The 19,091-nt window shown below is 23.7% G+C and overlaps 1 protein-coding gene across 5 annotated transcripts in view; it reads left to right on the top strand.

Moving 5' to 3' along the window:
• Positions 1–19,091, top strand: part of LOC122507208 (protein dead ringer-like) — a 225,923-nt gene that overhangs the window by 80,268 nt on the left and 126,564 nt on the right. For 3 of the 5 annotated variants that reach the window (XM_043619816.1, XM_043619814.1, XM_043619812.1), the window contains exons 2-3: positions 6,127–6,330; positions 9,205–9,582. In XM_043619816.1, the coding sequence (XP_043475751.1) occupies positions 6,127–6,330; positions 9,205–9,582 (582 nt within the window). The remainder of the gene's footprint in view (positions 1–6,126; positions 6,331–9,204; positions 9,583–19,091) is intronic. The other 2 variants (XM_043619815.1, XM_043619813.1) reach the window with 1 other exon arrangement.

Below are 19,091 nucleotides of genomic sequence, written 5' to 3'. Positions count from 1 at the left end.
TACTAATTTTGAAAATATAATTGAATTTTTGCAATCGGAACCAGAAGTTTGTAGAAATTCAGAAAACTTTTCTTTCTCAGTATTTATAAACTCTATAGTTGCAATTATAATCGAAATTGAAAATGAATTTGAAATTGAAATCGAAATTGAAAATGAATTTGAAATTGAAATCGAAATTGAAAATGAATTTGAAATTGAAATCGAAATTGAAAATGAATTTGAAATTGAAATCGAAATTGAAAATGAAAATGAATTTGAAATTGAAATCGAAATTGAACTCGAAATTGAAATAGAAATTGGAGTTATCGTTGAAATTCAGTAAAAGCGAATATAATATTACGTGAATTGTGGTTATCGCTGAAAAGATTGTCCCAGATTTTATCGAATCGTGTGTGACATAATTTTTGATAAGGAAAGTTGTGTGTGGAGAGGGAAAAAAAAAAAGTGAATATAATCAGTTAACGAACTCAAAAGCACTCCCCGACGTAATCGTTTCAAATAACGTGTGAAATTCCATGAAGAAGAGAGCAACAAGCGATACCACGCAGCAAGATGATAAAGTGCGCGTGAGACGAGAAGAGTGAAAAGAAAAATGAATAAGTCTAAATTTAACAGAATCCTGAGGGTGGTCCATAATTTGAAAAGTACTCGTATATCATTTGTAAAGCTTAAAATCAACGTTTGTTGTCCACAATAATAACTCAGAAAAAAAACGACGAAAATAATGAATAAGAACGCGCAAGATGGAAATGGGTGAATTCATAGAATGATTATAATTATAATTTTGATAATTAATATTGTACGTATTTTAATTTTCTCTAATTAAAATTGTACACATTTGGTTAATTACAGTATAATTGTTTAATTCTTCGCGAATTCGCAGAAACAATTTGTTCTTCAGGGACTTGAAATTTCAGGTTTTGTTCACAATTTTTCGTGTTAAAATACACAATTACAACTACTCTGTAAAAAGTCCGAAATTAATTTTCAAGTCCGAAATATTCAATGAAAATTTAGTTAATTGTAATAATTATTAATACAATTGTTATTAACAATGGTTATTAATAATTTTTATATTTATGGTAGTAATTTCCGCGAGCAAGTGGTTCGGTGATTTTTTTTTTTAACATCGAGACCACTCCCTCTTGTTTGCACAGGGTGTGAATTTTACCTGATGTTTCTAATGATAGGTCTCGTGCGAGGAAAAATGACAAATGTCTGTCCTTTGTCATTGCTTTTTTATACAAATTGCACCTTTATTTTATTGTTAAATTATGCAAAGAAGATTGGTCCCCTTGAACGAGATATAAATAATTGGACCCGACGTCAAAGTGATTATATAAAAAAATAACTCTTTTTTCTATTATATTTGACTTTGAAAAAAAAAAAAAAAATTTTATTCTTTTTATTACTAAATAAAAAAAAATTGCTAAATAAATAAACAAGCAAATTTGCTTTTTTTAACTGCAATCTTTTATTTATAGAAAATTTGGGTTGAAAAAGTGGTTTAAAAGCGAGCTTAAAAGTAATTTAGTTCTAAATTTGAATAAAAGAAACAAAATTAGTGACATTTTTGATTTCGAAAAACTCCAAATAGTAGTTTTTGACGCTAAGAGTAAACGCTAACTTCAGGGACATTTATTTTGGTGCATTACCTGGAAGAGGGAGAAAAGGGGAGTTAAAATACAGAATTGTAATCAAGCCTGATGTATTTTTTAAATTGGCAAAAAAAAAAAAATTTTGCTTTAAAAAAGCAAAAAAAATTTTTTTTTTTAATTTTGTTTCTAAACAAGAAACAAGCGATTTGAACTCGGAAGGATGATTTTCTTATAAGCTCGCACGGGGAGAATAAAGCCGCGCCCACTTGTTTGCTCGGGAGTGACACTCGTACAATTCAGGGCGGTACCCATACATTTTCGTTCCCTTATACTGGATTTAATCAGCAATATCGACAGACAGTGATGACTCGTTTCTTTTTTCCTAATACTCTATTCACACGACCATACAATATAGAAGTGTATAAATACAGGTATTTTTTGAATTTATCATCTAGTTTTGTTAATTTGAATCAAATTAGAAGAGATTTTTTTTTAAACAGAAAGTGATCCTCTGTCAATTTTAAGTTATTTTTTTTTTGTTTCTTTTTTGTCTCTGTTTATATTTCTTCTTTTTTTTTTCTTATTCTTGAATTCAATCTAGACACCTACATATTCGTCTGACACCCTCGAGAACAATAGTTAGTCCGGATGTTGTTTGCCACCCGATATTTAGCCGTATAATTATATTGAAATGAAGAAAAATTCACTCTCAAGTGTCTGTGTGACGAAAACTTTTTTTACATTACCGAATTTTGGACAATGGAAAAAATTTCTTCTTCTTCTTTTTCTTCTTCTTCTTGTTAAATGACATTAGAAATTTTAATAAACGCAGGGTTTGTACTCGATTATTAATTTTTAAAAAGTAGCTTAAAAAAGTTAGTTTTTTAGTACTTATCGAAAACTTGAACTTGACGACTCAATTTTTATAATTTTTTAATTACATTCAAAAATAGAATAATTTTTTCAAAAAAATATTTAAATACCTATTTATTTTGTCTACTAGAATTAAAATATTTTAAATGACTTCAATGTAACGCATTTTTGAAATTGAACTATTTCTAAAAATTAGAAAAGTAATTTTTTTGTAATTTTTTCAAAATTTAATCATTTTTTTTTTTTTGTTGAAATTTATAAATAATAAATAATAATAATTAATAATTATTCAAAACTTTAATCATTTTATTTTATTCAATTCTAAATCAATTCTTATTAGAAAATTCTAAGAGAATAAAATTATTTAAATACAAAAATAAATAATTTATTGAATAATTGAATATTTCTTAAATTTGAATTCCTATAAAGAAATTTATCGACATTTTTTAAAGTAATTAAATTTTTACGTGATTAAAAATGAATTGAAAATAATTATTACACTCTAAGAAGCAAATTAAATCAAATTGTTACAAATAATTGAATTTTTATGAAGAATTTTATGCAAATTTTTAAAAATAATTGCGTATTTAGCGGAATTAATTTAAAATTATATAAAAATAATTTTTTATAAATAAATCATTATTTATGAAAGTAATTGAATTTTTGTCACCGAACTTTAATAAAGTTATTAAAATAATTGAATTCTAGCGAAGAATTTTATAAAAATCTATTTAAAGAAATGATTTTTTTCAAAAAATTTTATGAAAATAATTTAATTCTATAAAAAATATGATTAAAAATGAATTGAAAATAATTATTACACTCTAAGATACAAATTATATCAAATTGTTAAAAATAATTGAATTTTTTCGAAGAATTTTATTCAAATTTTTAAGAATAATTGCTTTTTTTGCGGAATTAATTTTAAATTATATTAAAAATAATTATTCAGAAATAAATCATTATTTATGAAAATAATTGAATTTTTGTCACCGAAATTTAATAAAGTTTTTAAAATAATTGAATTCTTGCGAAGAATTTTATAAAAATGTATTTAGAGAAATAACTTTTTTTCAAAAAATTTTATAAAAATTGTATATTATTTATGAAAATAATTGAATTCTATCGAAAAATGTTAATAAAATTATATTGAAAACAATTCAATTATTATAAAGAATTTCATTAAAATTTTTTAAAATAATTGAATTCTTTCAAAGAATTTTATTAACATTTTTAAAATTAGTTGCATTTTTCGTGGAATTCATTTAAAATTTTATTAAAAATAAGTGAAATCCTGCGATGTGTTTTAATATCTATAAAAATAATTGAATTCCTGAGAAGAATTTTATTATTTATGAAAATAATTGAATTTTTGCAACGATTATTATTAAAATTTAAAAAAATAATTGAATTCCTGAAAAAAATTTTATTGTTTATAAAAATAATTAAATTCCTGAGAAAAATTTTATTATTTATAAAAATAATTGAATTCTTGCGAAGAATTTTATAAAAATCTATTTAAAAAATTGATTGTTTTCAAAAAAATTTATGAAAATTGTGTTTTAAGTAATTTAAGTTCTCTGAAAATTGTGTATTATTTATGAAAATAATTGAATTCTTTCAAAAAATTATTATTAAAATTATATTGAAAACAATTTAATTATTATAAAGAATTTCATTAAATTATTTTAAACAATAATTGAATTCTTTCAATGAATTTTATTAAAATTTTTAAGAATAGTTGCATTTTTGGCGGAATTTATTTAAAATAATTGTATTAAAAATAATTGAAATCCTGCGATGAGTTTTAATATTTATAAAAATAATTGAATTCCTGAAAAGAATTTTATTTTTTATAAAAATAATTGAATTCTTGAAAGTTTATTATTTTTTTTTTAAATAATTGAATTCTTGCGAAGAATTTTATAAATATTTCTGAAAATATTTGAATTCCTTCGAAGAATTTTATTATCCGTGAAGATAATTGAATTTTTTCGAAGAAATTCATTAAAATTTTTTAAATTAATTAAATTCTTTTGGGAAATTTTTTATTAAAATAGATCTTAAAAATCATTGAATTACGAAAAATTTGTAAAAATAATTGATTTGTTTGAAAAAATTTTATTAAAATTTTTTGAATATTTTCCAATAAATTTATTAAAATTTTTTTTAATAATTTTTTTATTTCAACTGTTAACAAATTTCAAGTATAGTGTAAATTCTCAAACATGGAAAAAAGTATAGCTTTTAGTGTAAGAAATAAAAAAAAAGTATCGAAATAGTAGCAAATCGTGAAAAAAGTAGTAAATAGTATAGTTTTTAGTAGAATGAGTGCGAGGCCTGTAAACGTAAATAAATAGATTTTTCTTGTGGAAAATTAAAGTAAAACTAATTAGTTAATCTAATAAAAATTTTCATGTACGGAATTAATAATCAAGAGAATAATAAATTATCAACAATTTGCTATGTGTATGCGTGCGAAAAAACGTTTTTTGACGGAAACGCTTGATTATGGGAATTAATGGATGATAAATATGCGGGCGATGTCATAAAAAAAATGGAGAATTTAAAATAAAAAGGAAAGGATGACAGGACACATTAACCGTTTTTATCAGTAAAAGGTGAGCGGACAGTCTCACGATGTAATTTCTGCAGGAACTGCCATATCGACCAACATTAGATATAGCTCAATTATAATACAAGAGCGTGAGAAATAGAAATTTTTACAACTTTATTTTTGTCACTCAAAAATTCATGCACAACTTTTCTTTATAAACTTATGTATCTACAAGAAATTTTTTTTTCCTTTTATTTCTTTTCCTTTTTTTTGAAATCTCAAATTTTTATGTTCAAATTTCTTTAAAGTTACATTTTTAACTTTTTTTATTTCTTTAAAAGAAAATAGTTATTAAATATGAATAAATTAGATATGAAAAAAGTAAACGCTAATTATTATTAATGAAAAAGTGAAATACTATGTTAAGGTTGAATATTAATGGCGAACATATATATATTTATATTTTATAAAAATAAAAATGTAAATTTTGTTATCGCAGAATAATTTTTATGTGCTAACTTAATTTGTGGCTGATCGCGATTTTTTGCGCAAGGTGAATACAATTTTTCTTTTGCGGTCTCTATGCGATGGAAAAATAATAATAAATAATTGCATTGTTATAATAATACCTATATTTGAATTTTTTTTTTCCTTTATTTCACGAGACGAAAATAATGCGTTTCCGTTTTTGAATTGCAAGGTTATGTCCTTTTTATTATTATAATGCGCGGCGCAATTTTTTTTTTTTTATTTTTTTATTATGCTATATTACGGATGTGTATTCGTATAATAATGCATTTTGATAACGCGTCCGACTATCTCGGAAGTTATAAACCAGCCGCCATTTTCCTAATTAATGTTTAATGTCTTGATATCTGTCCTCCTTCCACACAATTATACTCGAGAATTGATATCGCCTATCGAGCGACCTATAAATTTTGTAAAATGGCCGTCGTTCTCATATAGACTTTTAATCGTTTTTTGAAACGTACTTTGAAGCAGAAGAAATAATTGTATACTTTTTTTGAATATTTGCATCTTGTAAAATAAATTTGATAAAAGATGTATTAATTTTTGTTTTTTTTTTTCTATTTTCAGTCGCATCAGGAGGAAGATTTATCAGATCCAGATCTCCAGGATGAGGAAAGTGGCGAGGAACTACCACAACAGCCCCTTCAGGGTAATAATCATTCTTCACAGGAAGTTGGTTCGATTCCTGTCAGTACACCAACGCCAATAGCTCATTTAAATAATCTCATGAATTCTCATCATCCACATTTTTTGGCGAAATTAAAAATGGAGGTACGTTCTTCTTAATTGTCTTTGTAGTTAGTGATTGGTAAATAGTTTCTTCAGATAAAAAGTAGATTTCTTTTTTATTAACGAGAGCGTCATATTTATAAATAATATTATCACAAAGTTGCCACAAGTCAGGATATTCAGGGAAAGTAAAATTTTTCAGGAAAATCAGGCAAAAATGTCAGGGAATTTTATCATAAAATAGTGAAAAATTAAAATATATTAATTTTCCAGAAATCGTAACGAAATTTTGAATTTTCGTGTCCAGCAGTCTCGGAAAATATTAAAAATATTTGATTCTTCTCGAAATTTTTATTTTTTGTTTAACTTATAAGCTTTGAAATCTCTACGAATTTTAATACAAAAACTTAAAGTTCTTTCTATTTTTGACAATAATTAAACTTAATAAATAAATTACTTGAAATTACACTTAAATTTTATTTTTTTAAAACAATTTAATTCTTGAAGAACTCTCCTACAATTATTACTTAAAAATGATTTGGCGGATAATTTTACTTAATAATTATCAAAATAATTTAACTTTATTAAGAGTTATGTTTACAATTTTTTATAAGTATTTGAATTTTAAAGGGCATCTATTTCCACTTTTAGTAAAGTTGCATTTAAATTTTAATTTTAGCTAAAAATTACCAAGAAAAGAGATTCTTTAAATTTTTATTCAATTTTTTTTTAATTGAATTTATTAATATATATTTAATTGACAAATTTTCGAATGATTGAAATTACATAAAATTAAATATTGTAAACAAGTGGATTTCTGAAATTTTTTAGGTGAACTTTCATTTTTCAATTTACATTTTTCCAAGAATTTTAATATGTATTTTTAAAAAATAATTGAATTCTATCGACTTGTATAATTAAAAGAACAATAATTATTAATGAATTGTATTGGAATTTTTAAAAATAATTGAATTCCTGCGAAGAATTTTATTATTTTTGAAAATAATTGAATTTCTGCAAAGAATTTTATTAAATTTTTTTGTCAAAATAATTGAATTCTTTTCAGAAATTTCATTAAAGTTGAAAAAAATTGAATTCCTTCGAAAAATTTTATTTTACTTTAAAAAGATTTGAATTCTTTTAAAGAATTTTATAAAAAAAATTTTTAAGCAATTTTATTTTTTGAGAAATATTATTATGACTGCATTGAAAATAACTGAATTCTTTTTAAATTAAAATAACATTTTTCGAAAGAATTCCGTTTTTTTAAACTTTAATTATATTTCTCAAGAGATTTCAATTATTTTTCTAAAAAATCGAATAATATTCTTCGTAGACATTAAATTATTAAATTAATTATAAAATTTTTCAGAGGAATTCAATCAATTTCAAAAATTTTATTAAAATTCTTTAATTAATTAAATTAATTTCAAAAATTTTAATAAAATTCTTTATAAGAATTCAATTATTTTCATAAATTTTTAAAAAATTCTTTATAAGAATTCAATTATTTTCATAAATTTTGATAGAATTCTTTATAAGAGTTCAATTATTTTACAAAATTTTGATAAAATTCTTTATAAAAATTCAATTACTTTCAATACAATTTCAATTTAATTCGGCAAAAGAATTGTATTATTTATGAAAATAAATGAATTTCTCGGAAAAATTGTATTAAAGTTTTAAAAAAATTGAATTTTTAAAAAAATGTTATCAAAAGTTTTGAAAATAAAATAATTCAATTCTTTTGCCGAATTTAATTGAAATTGTTTAGAATGTAATTGAATTCTTGTAAAAGAATTTTATAAAATTGAATTATAAACAAGTGGATTTAAAAAAATCTTACTCGAATTTTCATTTTTTCTTTGAATAATTGAATTCTTAGAAGACTTCCTTAAAAATAATCAACAATATTTCATTTTGAAAAGAATGTCTGTTAAAAATTCTAGAAAATAATTAAATTGAAATTTGGAATTTTTAAAATAATTTTTGAGAAGTTACAGCGCCAATTTTTATAAATTATCAAAATATCAAAGTAAAAAAGTAAAAAATTTTGTCTAGAAATCAGCGGAAAAAGTCATGTTCCTTAAGTTTCGAAGGTTTAAATGAACGTCGACATCTTTTTACTTCTTTTACTTTGTATTTTTCTATAGAAAAAAAAAATTATTTTGTATATTAAAAAAATTAATTCTTAAGTAAGTAAATGTTTAATTTAAATTGTTTTTCTTCTTTGTAGAGTAATTTTTAAAAATATTTAAATAGAAAAAAATTTCGTTCACTTAAGTATTCAAAACTTTTGGAAAATGAAAAGTCAAGGAAAAACGAAAACAAATATTTTCTCTCGAAATTTGATTTAATGACTGACTTTTTGTTTTGGAATTAGTAAATTTTACTTGTAAATTTTTCTACTAATTTATTAGTAAAATTTACTAATTCAAAAAGAGTAAATTTTATTACTGAATAGTAATTTCTACAAATTTTTCTACTAATATATTAGTAAAATTTACTAATTCAAAAACAGTTAATTTTACTACTGAATAGTAATTTTTACAAATTTTTCTACTAATATATTATTAAAATTTTCTAATTCAAAAGCAATAAATTTTACTACTGAATAGTAATTTCTACAAATTTATTAGTAAAAATTTACTAATTCAGAAGCAAAAAGTCAGTTACCAATTTAAGTTAGTAAGCATTTTTACTAATTCAAATTTAAAAAGCGTGGCAACGCTGTTTATAATATTATTGTAATTTTATATCAAAATTATGTTACTGAACTATTATTGTGAAATAGTGAATTATAAAATAGTAGATAGAATGGTTAATTAGTTAATTAATTAATTAATTAATTAACCATCAGCAAAAATTATCGAATTCAATAAATTGATAGACTTTTTTTATGTTTTGCATTTAAAGAATGATCTGGAAACGTTGAGCAATCAAAAAGGCCTCGAGGCACTGCAAGCGGTTTGCGGAAATGGCAATTTCAGTTTACCATTTTCGTTTCCAATGCCACCGGCATTTTTACCACCGCATCATCATAGTCAAAATAGTCATTCGCTGCCTGGGGGTGGAGGCAGTGGCGACGGTGGTGGCGGCGGCGGTGGCGGTAATGCAATGACATCCTCGGCAAGTTCACATTCAAGTGAATCGTCACAAAGTAGCGCTCGTAATGGAATTGAAACAACACGTGAACGTGAGAGTAGTAATCATTCGCAAAATAATTCACAAGGAAATTCACATCAACAACAAACCAGCTGGAGCTTCGAGGAGCAGTTCAAACAGGTGCGTCAGGCAAGTAACTTTATACACACCTTTGCCCAATTGCCCACGGCTCGTATTACACTTTTTTTTTATTCTTTCAATTTACAAGAAAAACTTGATAACAAAAACAAATTTTAATTAAACAAAAACAAAATTTAATTAATTATTAATCATTTAATCAATCAAATTCGTACATATACGAAATTTTCTTGATAATTGGAAATTAATTCTTACACGTAAAATTTTAATTATTTATTCTCTTCATTTTGTCTCGAAGGTTGAAATATTTTTGAATATTAAAATCTTTCATTAGACATTAAAATTTTTTTTTGTATATTACAATTTTATCGTTTTTTAGATTAAAAATTCATTAGACATGCAAATTACATTTTTTTTCGCATTTATTCACAATTATATACGATAACTGATAAGTATAATTTTAATTTGAAAAAAAATTAAGAATGTGAATAAATAATTTTTGATATTTTGAAAAACGTGTCGTGGGCGTGTGATAATTATTGAAAAAAAAGAAACGAAAGATTTTTATAATTATTAGTGCGCCGAATGTTATGTTATGGTCTGTAATTAATGCAACGACTGTTGGAAAGCTAATTATTATTTTTTTGCACACCAACGTGAGATAATTACGGGACCATCTTAATGTCTGATGCGACGAACTCAAAAGGAAAGAGAGGGTGCCTCTGGTGCGAAAGAAAATAAGAAATGAGAGGGTTGCAGGCGCGCCTTGTTAACGCTTTTTGTCATCATTTAAACATCTCTTCTGCACATTGAAAGTTTCGTCGGATGAGAAACTGACCGTCGGTGTTGTATATATATATAAAAGTTTTTTATTTTATTTTCTTTTTTTGGTTTTTACAAAGAGGGTGTGGTATTGGATTACCATTTAGATTGTTTACCGCCATATTGTGAGACATTAAAACCCGCAAAAGCTTCGTGTGTCGCGTATAACCGTAAAGGTTATATAGTCTTCATTAAATGAACGACCTGAATATCTCGCTGCGCAACACTTTTAATGAAAAATTTACCGCCAGGGATTTAATTTATACAAAATGGCAATGATCGCGAATTTTTTGCTTTTCACTGAATCAAAATTTTTTCATTGAATCGCAATTTTTTCGTTATTTACTGAACTATAATTTTTTTGTTTTTTACTGAATCATAATTATTTCGTTTTATACTGAATCACAATTTTTTCATTATTTACTGAATCACAATTTTTTCATTATTTACTGAATCACAATTTTTTGTTATTTAGTGCTGAGTCACAATTTCTTCTTTTTCACTAAATTACAAGTTTCTATCTTTAATTATAACATAGATTTTTATTCATCTTTTTGAAAGTAACTTAAGTGTTTAAAAGAATTATATAATTTTTGAATTTTCAATTCTAAGATTTTTAATACAATTTTTCAGCCCGATTCAATTTTTAAAAAAAAATTTATATAAAAAGCTTTATAAGAATATAATTATTTTCATTACAATTGTACTTAAAATCCTTGAAAAGAATTAAATTATTTTTAATACTTTTAATACAAGGTCTTTGAAGCAGTTCAAATATTTTCAAAAATACTTATAAATTCTTGACAATAATTAAATTATTTTTCTAAATAATAAAAGTATTCGCAGAAATTCAATTATTTTCAATTCAATTTTAATAAAATTTCTCGGATGAATTCAATTATTTTTTAAACAATTTTTAATAAAATTCTACGAAAGAATTGAATTATTTTCAAAAATTTTGAAATTTAGAAGATTTCAATTATTTTTCGAAATTTGACATTTAGAAGATTTCAATTATTTTCCAAAATTTTGAAATTTAGAAGATTTCAATTATTTTCGAAAAATTTTGCAATTTAAAAGATTTCAATTATTTTCGATACACTTTTAAAAAAAATTGAAAATTCAAAAATTTCAAATGACTAAAAATTGAGTCATTTGACAAATTTAATTAAAATTAAACTGAAAATACTCAAATTTCTGCAAAGAATTTTATTATTTATGAAAATAATTAAATTCTTGCCAAGAATTACATCAAAATTTTAGAAAATTATATAATTCCTGCTAAGAAATTTATTAATATTTTCAAAAATAATTAAATTATTTCCAAGAATTCTATTAAAATTTAAAAAAAAACAGTTACATTCACTCGAAGAATTTAATTCAAATTGTAATGAAAATAATTGAATTTACATAAATAAATTTCTCCGAATTTTTAAAAACAACAAATTGACTTCTTTTGAGGAATTTAATTTAAATTTTATTAAAATAATTGAGTTTTTGCAAGAACTTTGTTAGAATTTTTGAAAATAATCGAATTTTTGCGAAGAATTTTAATAAAATTTTCAACAAAAAAAAATTTAATTCTTTCCAGTAATTTTATTAAAGATTATTTTTGCTTTAATCTAAAGAATGTTATCGAAATTTTTGAAAATAATTGTATTCCTTCGAAGAATTTTATTAAAAATTTAAAAAAAAATTGTATTCTTTTGAAAAATTGAAAGTAATTTAATTTTTTGAAGAATTTTATTATTTATGAGAATAATTTGAATTCCTGCGAAGTATTTTATTACAATTTTTGAACATTATTAAATTCTTTCGAGGAATTTAATTTATATTGTTTTGAAATAACTGAATTTTTGCCAAGAAGTTTATTAGAATTTTTTAGATTTTAATTGAATTCTTCCTAGAAATTTTTACAAGATTAGATTGAAAAATATTTAATTTTAATAAAGAATTGAATTATTTTTGAAAAGTAATTGAATTGTTTCGAGGAATTGAATTGAATTATTTAAAAAAAATTGAATTACCATTTTGAAGAATTTTATTAAATTTTTTAAAATGAATTGAATTTTTGTGAATAATATAATTGAAATTTTAATAAAAATAATTTAATTCTTATAAAGAATTTTATCGAGATTTTTGAAAAATTGAAAGTAATAAAATTTTTGTAAAGAATTTGATTATTTATGAGAATAATTATTGAATTTTTGCGAATAATTTTATTACAATTTTTGAAAATAATGAAATTCCTTCGAGGTGTTTAATTTATATTATTTTGAAATAATTAAATTTTCGCTAAGAAAGTTTATTCGAATTTTTAAAATTAATTAAGTTCTTTATAGAAATTTTTACAAAATTAAATTGATTATTTTGTAAAGGATTTGATTTTTTATGATAATAATAAAATTCCTGCGCAGAATTTTATTACAATTTTTGAAAATAATTAATTAAATTCTTTCGAGGATTTTAATTTATATTGTTTTGAAACAATTGGATTTTCGCCAAGAAGTTTATTAGAATTTTAAAATTCTTAATTTAATTTTTCCTAGAAATTTTTATAAAATTAGATTGAAAAATATTTAATTTTAATAAACAATTGAATTATTTTTGAAAAGTAATTAAATTGTTTCGAGGAATTGAATAAAATTCTTAAAAATTCTTGAATTCCTGTGAAGAATTTTATTATTTATGAAAAAAATTGAATTTCTGCGAAGTGTTTTTATTATAATTTTTTTGGAAAATAATTGAATTCTTTAAAAGAATTTTATTTTCGCTGAAATTTAGAGAATTTGAATATATTTTGAAAAATGAAAAGTAATTTTGAAGATTTTTTCTCTCTCTCTTTCTTTGCCTTGGGTGCAAATTGCAAGATGATGAATTATTGTATCGTGTTTCGAAAGAGATCGATCTGAGAAGAAGATGGTTTGACGCGAATTTGCTTCAAGTGTGTGCATATATATATGTATGCAGAAAAAAAAGATGCTAATATTTTGAGATGAGTGAAAGAAGGAGAGGAATATGAAAATGTAAAGCTCCACCTACTCGAGAGAGGGGTACTCGCGTCTCTCGGATCGCATCCATCATTCCGTGGGGGCGTACTTACACACAGGGTCTTTAATCTTTCTTCTTGGTGGTATAGTTTTCTTCTCTTCTTCGCGTTAAACTCCCCTCTTTATTATCATTATTATTATTATTATTATTATTTTCTCTTAAAACCTTCCGTTTTTCTCTGTGTGTTCCTTTTTTCGACACTTTCTTTTATAAACTTGTTCGCACGATCATTGAATATGTCATGTACATATGTACAAATAGGAGATTTTAATTTTTATCTTTTTTAATTTTAATCTTCTTGGTATAATAAGTATTTTAGTCGATAATGTTAAAGGGTAATTCTCGTGTATCGAGATGAGTTAAGTTAATGATTGATTTTTGTCTTCCCTTGGTTAGAATTAATGGTGTTCTGTGGAAATTGTTGACAAGCAAATTGGCTACTTAGGGAGTTTTCTTCTTTAGAAGTTTAACTATATGGCTGTTGATGGAATTAAGAGTTTAGAAAATTTACAACGGTACCATCATGGTAATTGGGATTTTTTTGGTGGTGCAAAATAATTTCATGTTTGGAATTATCCTAATTTGTTGTGGGGGTCCTTAATTTGATGCGAAATTTCTTTATTTCTGTGGAGAGGAATTTTTCACCACAAGAAAAAATTTCCGGATGGATTTTGTTTGGTTTTTATTATTTTTTCACATTTTTCTCATCTTTAAATTTTTCTCTTTTCTTCTCTTTTTTCAAAAAATTTACAAGTTTTGCTCTATAATATTTTTTCGAAATTTAGCACTGGAAGATTGAAATTCAAAAATTGTGTTTTTCCTGTTGATTATTAATTAGTTAATTAGTAGAAGGAAAATTAGTTGTAAGTGTTTTTATTGTTGGTTTCTAATTGGAATTTTCTTTTTTTTTTATAGAGATGAAGGAGTTTTTCGAAAAAATAATCATCTGTCCAAGCCGCTATTTAATGCAGTAATACATTTTTATTTAAAAAACGAAAAAAAAATGTTTAATCTTTTTTATGTAGAAATTTTTATGAAACATTCGAATAGAAAATAAATTTCGTTCATTAAAATCTTAAATTTTATAATTAGATTTGTTAAAAATTAATTTTTTTGATAGACAAGAAAAATTATTGTCATTAAAATTTATTTTGAAGAAGAAATAAAGAATTTTCGTTTAATTGAACGTTTAGAACTTAAAGATTATAAATAATTAAAAAGCGGCCTTGGATAAATAAATATTGAGAAATTTTATTAAAATTGTATTGAAATTAATTGAAATTCTGCGCAAAATTTTATTATTTATGAAAATAATTGATTTTCTACGAGGAATTATATTAAAAAATCAAAACAATAATTGAATTAATATAACTGAACTAATTAATATAATTAAAATAATAGAACTCTTTTGAGAATCTTAAAATAATTTAATTTTTGTGAAGAATTTTATTATTTATGAAAATATTTGAATTCTTGCGCAGAATTTCATTAAAATTTTTGAAAATAACTGAATTGTTTTGATGGATTTTATTAAAATTTTAGAAAATAATTGAATTCTGTCGAGAATAATTAAATTTTTGTGCATATTTTTTTTGTATTTCGAAGAATAATTGAATTCTCGCGAAGATTTTTCCTATTTATGAAATAAATTGAATTTTGCGAAGAATTTTATTAAATTTAGAAAATAATTGAATTCTTTCGTGAAATTTAAGAAAAAAAATTGAATTACATCGTTGAATTTTACTATATTTGTTAAAATAATCGAATTCTTGCTACGAAGGTTATTTTTTAGTAAAAAATAATTGAATTCTTGGGAAGAAATTGACTTTTTTGTAAAAATAATTGAATTCTTGCAAAGAATTTTATCAAAATTTTTGAAAATAGTTGAATTCCCCGGAAGAATTTTATTATTTTTGAAAATAATTCAATTCTTTCGAGGAATTTTATTAAAATTGTATTGAAAATAATTCAATTCTTGACAAGAATTTAACTGTTTGTTAAAATAATTTAAAATATTTTTACTATTTCTAATAATAATTGAATTCCAGCGAAGAAAGTAATTGAATATTATGAAGAATTTTATGAAAATTTAGAAAATAATTGAATTATTTTGTGAATTTTTACTATTTGTTACAATAATTAAATTTTTTTCTTGCCAATAATTTTACTATATTTGTAAAAATAATTGAATTTCTGCGTAAAATTCGAGGAAAATTTTTATTATTTATGAAAAGAATTGAATTTTTTCGAAGAATTGTATTACATAAGTTTTAAAAATAATTAAATTCTTTTTAGAGATTATATTAAAATGAAAAGAAATTAAATTCATTTGAGAAATTTTATTAAACTTATGAGGAAAATAATTAAATTCCTCCAAAAAAAAGTCGAGTAAAAAATTTTATTATTTATAAAAGTAATTAAATTTCTCCGAAGTATTAAAATTTCTTTAAAAGAAATTAATTCTTTCATTGCGGAATTTAATTAAATTTATATTTTGTAAATAATTGAATTCTTTCGATATTTATTAAAATAATATTGAAAATAATTTAATTCTTGCTTATGATTTTAGAGAATATAGTGAACAGATTTATTTCTTTTTGGAGGGTGGATGCTGAAAAAGAGATTCTTTCGTCTTATAAAATGGCTATTCTTCTGTGGTCCCAATTATAAATTCCTCTTTTTTTTGGGACCAAAAGCATTGATTCGATTGGCATTCGCGGATTATCGTGATGGCCGATATTCGCAGTCTAGACAGGGAGAGAGAGATGAAAAAAGAGAAAAAGAGTGATAGAGAGAGAAAGATGCTGAGATAATGGTAAAACTCGAAAAAAAAGGTATATTCACCTCAGACAGTTTTATAGTCAGTTGGTTATTGTCTTGAAAATAGGGTCCCAGGACTTGATGCACCTTTGGTCCATCAGGGCAGAGAAGGTAATCCCGAATAAAATTGTTATTTGGATGCGAGAGCAAAAGCAAAGTTCTTTCCTCCGCTCCTGTACCAACAACAATGTAATATATCCATACACGTAAATATATATATATATATATATACGTATGGATGTATATAATTCTCCTTCGTGTGCGCACGCGGTCTTCTGAACCAAGCAATACTGTTGTAGAACTATATACTTTGCAGCCATTGTGAAATAACTCGTAAAACTGCAAATTGCCGGCTATTTCGTTCCCCATATATGTGTATATACAGCGACCTTTTACACTCAAACTGTATACACACGGATATGTATTAACTTCTTCGATATATTATATTCCTCAAAAAGAAAAAAAAATTATCCTCCACTTTATAAAAAATTTTGATTCTGTTTCAAATTTACAAAAATGTTTCTTTTTTGCTTGAGAGATTTTTTGAACGGTTTTTCTTCTTTTTTCTTTTTCAGATGCGTGTATGTTGCGAATTTTATGTGTATATCGACTTTGTACTCGAATCGCCCCGGCGTTTATCATTGTGATTATGTAAATGCATTATCATTATGCAAATGAAACGGCGAAAAAAGAAAATCCGGAATACTGGTGTTTTTAAGAGAGAGAGAGAGGAGGGATGTTGGTATGGTTTTTTTTTGTGTAAATGTTTGTGGTTGGTTGAGTTCTCACGTGGGTGTGGGTGGTTCTTTGTAATTTAGCGAGATCAGTTTTTTTTTCGCCAAGTTGTAAAGATCGACAGATATGCCATTGTTCTCTTCCTTTTTTTCTTTTTAGGATTCAACATGTCGATATGGTGAAACGCCATATCGAGGTCTTATTGTCTTAAAGAAGTCGTTGATAACAATCGTACTAATTTCGCGTAAAAAAAAATGGGGAAATGCACAATTTCTGATTTCATCTTGCTAATGGGATGATTGGTCTTCTTCCTTTGGAAATTATAACAATTATTTTGAATTTTCTTTACGTTTTTTCTTGTATGAATTTTATTAATTTCAATCGCAGGTGCTTCTGGGTGCTTGAATTATTTTCAAAAATTTTTTATAAAATTCTATGCAATATAATTAAATTTTTTCAGATTGAAATATTATAATATTTTTCTCAACAAAAGAGAGAAAATATTTATTTAAATATAAATACTTATTCAAAACATATTTATTAAAATAAAAATATTTCTTCAAAACACAATTATTTTTCTAAAACGTCAATAGAAAAAAAAATTGTTCTGAACTCTTCACCAGAGTCAGAAAAAGACAGGAACTCAATAAAGCCCAGAAAAACTTTTTAATTAGAGTCGTAAACATAATTTCAAGAAAAAAACCGATAATTTCACTCGCTATGATGAAGAATCGAGTATAAATGTATTTAAGAAACAGCAGCAAAGTAAAAAGGATTCAATGTACACATGCGGTACATTGAGAAAAAGAGACGAGAGAGCGAGAGAGGAGAGGGGGGATTCCACATCGAGAAAGGGAGAGAAACCAAGTGAAAAAGTAGAAGAAGACATTATTGCTTCTAGCGAGCATGGCGTGTACTTGAAAATTGGTTCTTCTTTGCGATTCACGCGATAAGTTTATTATACAACAGAGACACAGAGTTGGAGAGGCAAAAGCAAAGGCAATAGCAATTCAGCGTTGCATATATATTTTTTTTCTTTTCTTCACCCAACAGTGCGGTGGTATGCCTCCAAATCGACACATCCGGTTCTAGAGAGAGAAAGAGAAAGAATGAATGATTGCTTACAAAATTGTTCATATTTGTAACGAGTTACTTTGCCACTCCACTGTAACAAAGTACACGGAACACCTCTCTCCACACCAATTGTGTCTCCCTTGCCCACTGAACGCTCATTAAAAAAGAAAACAAACTATTGTCTTTGCTCACGAGTTATTGTTACACTAATTCTCTCATCGGAAGTAGTGCTGGAATCACAAAAAATCAAGATTTAACTCTCGATTAAAAATCGTATAGCTAATTTTTCACAATTGCTCTACAATTATTTTTGGAAAAATAATTTTATTCATGCGAAGAATTTTATTATCTATGGAGGAAATAATTGAATTTTGCGAAAAATTTTAGTTTAAAAAAAACAATAACCTTCTTCGGGAGAATTTAATTGTTTTCATAAATAATAACATTTTTCGAAAAAATTCAATAATTTTTTTTAAATAGTAAAATCTTTGCAAAAATTCAATTATTTTCAATAGAATTTCTCAATTTTTTTCTTAATTCGTTAAAAACACTTTCAAAAGAATTGAACTATTTAATAAAATTTTAATAAAAATTCTTCAAAACAATTTATCTATATTTTTCTAAATAGTAAAATTCTTTGTCAAAAATTAAATTTTTTTTTTTTGAAAATAATTAAATTCTTTCCAGAAACTTTATAAAAATTATAAAAATAAATAAAATAATTTAATATTATAATTTAACGAAACAATTAAATTATTTTCAAAAATTTTAATAAAATTCTTTGCAAAAATTCAACTATTTTTATAAAATAATGAAATTTTTCAGAAAAATTTGACACTTTAAATTTCTCGATAGAATTCAATTTTATTATTTTCAAAAATTATAAAATTCCTCTCAAAAATTCAATTATTTTAATAAGTACAAAGGAAAAAAAAATTATTTTCAAAAAATTTTATCAAAATTCTTCGCAAGAATTCAATTATTTCTAATAAATAATAAAAATTAAAATTCACAGGAATTTGAATTATTTTCAAAAATTCTAATAAAATTCATCGGAG

This window comes from Leptopilina heterotoma, unplaced genomic scaffold (genome assembly GCF_015476425.1).
Source record: "Leptopilina heterotoma isolate Lh14 unplaced genomic scaffold, ASM1547642v1 Lhet_45, whole genome shotgun sequence".
In the NCBI taxonomy this organism is placed as follows: domain Eukaryota; kingdom Metazoa; phylum Arthropoda; class Insecta; order Hymenoptera; family Figitidae; genus Leptopilina; species Leptopilina heterotoma.
Note: the sequence above shows the minus strand (reverse complement) of the source record. Positions and strands in the feature narration are given on the sequence as shown.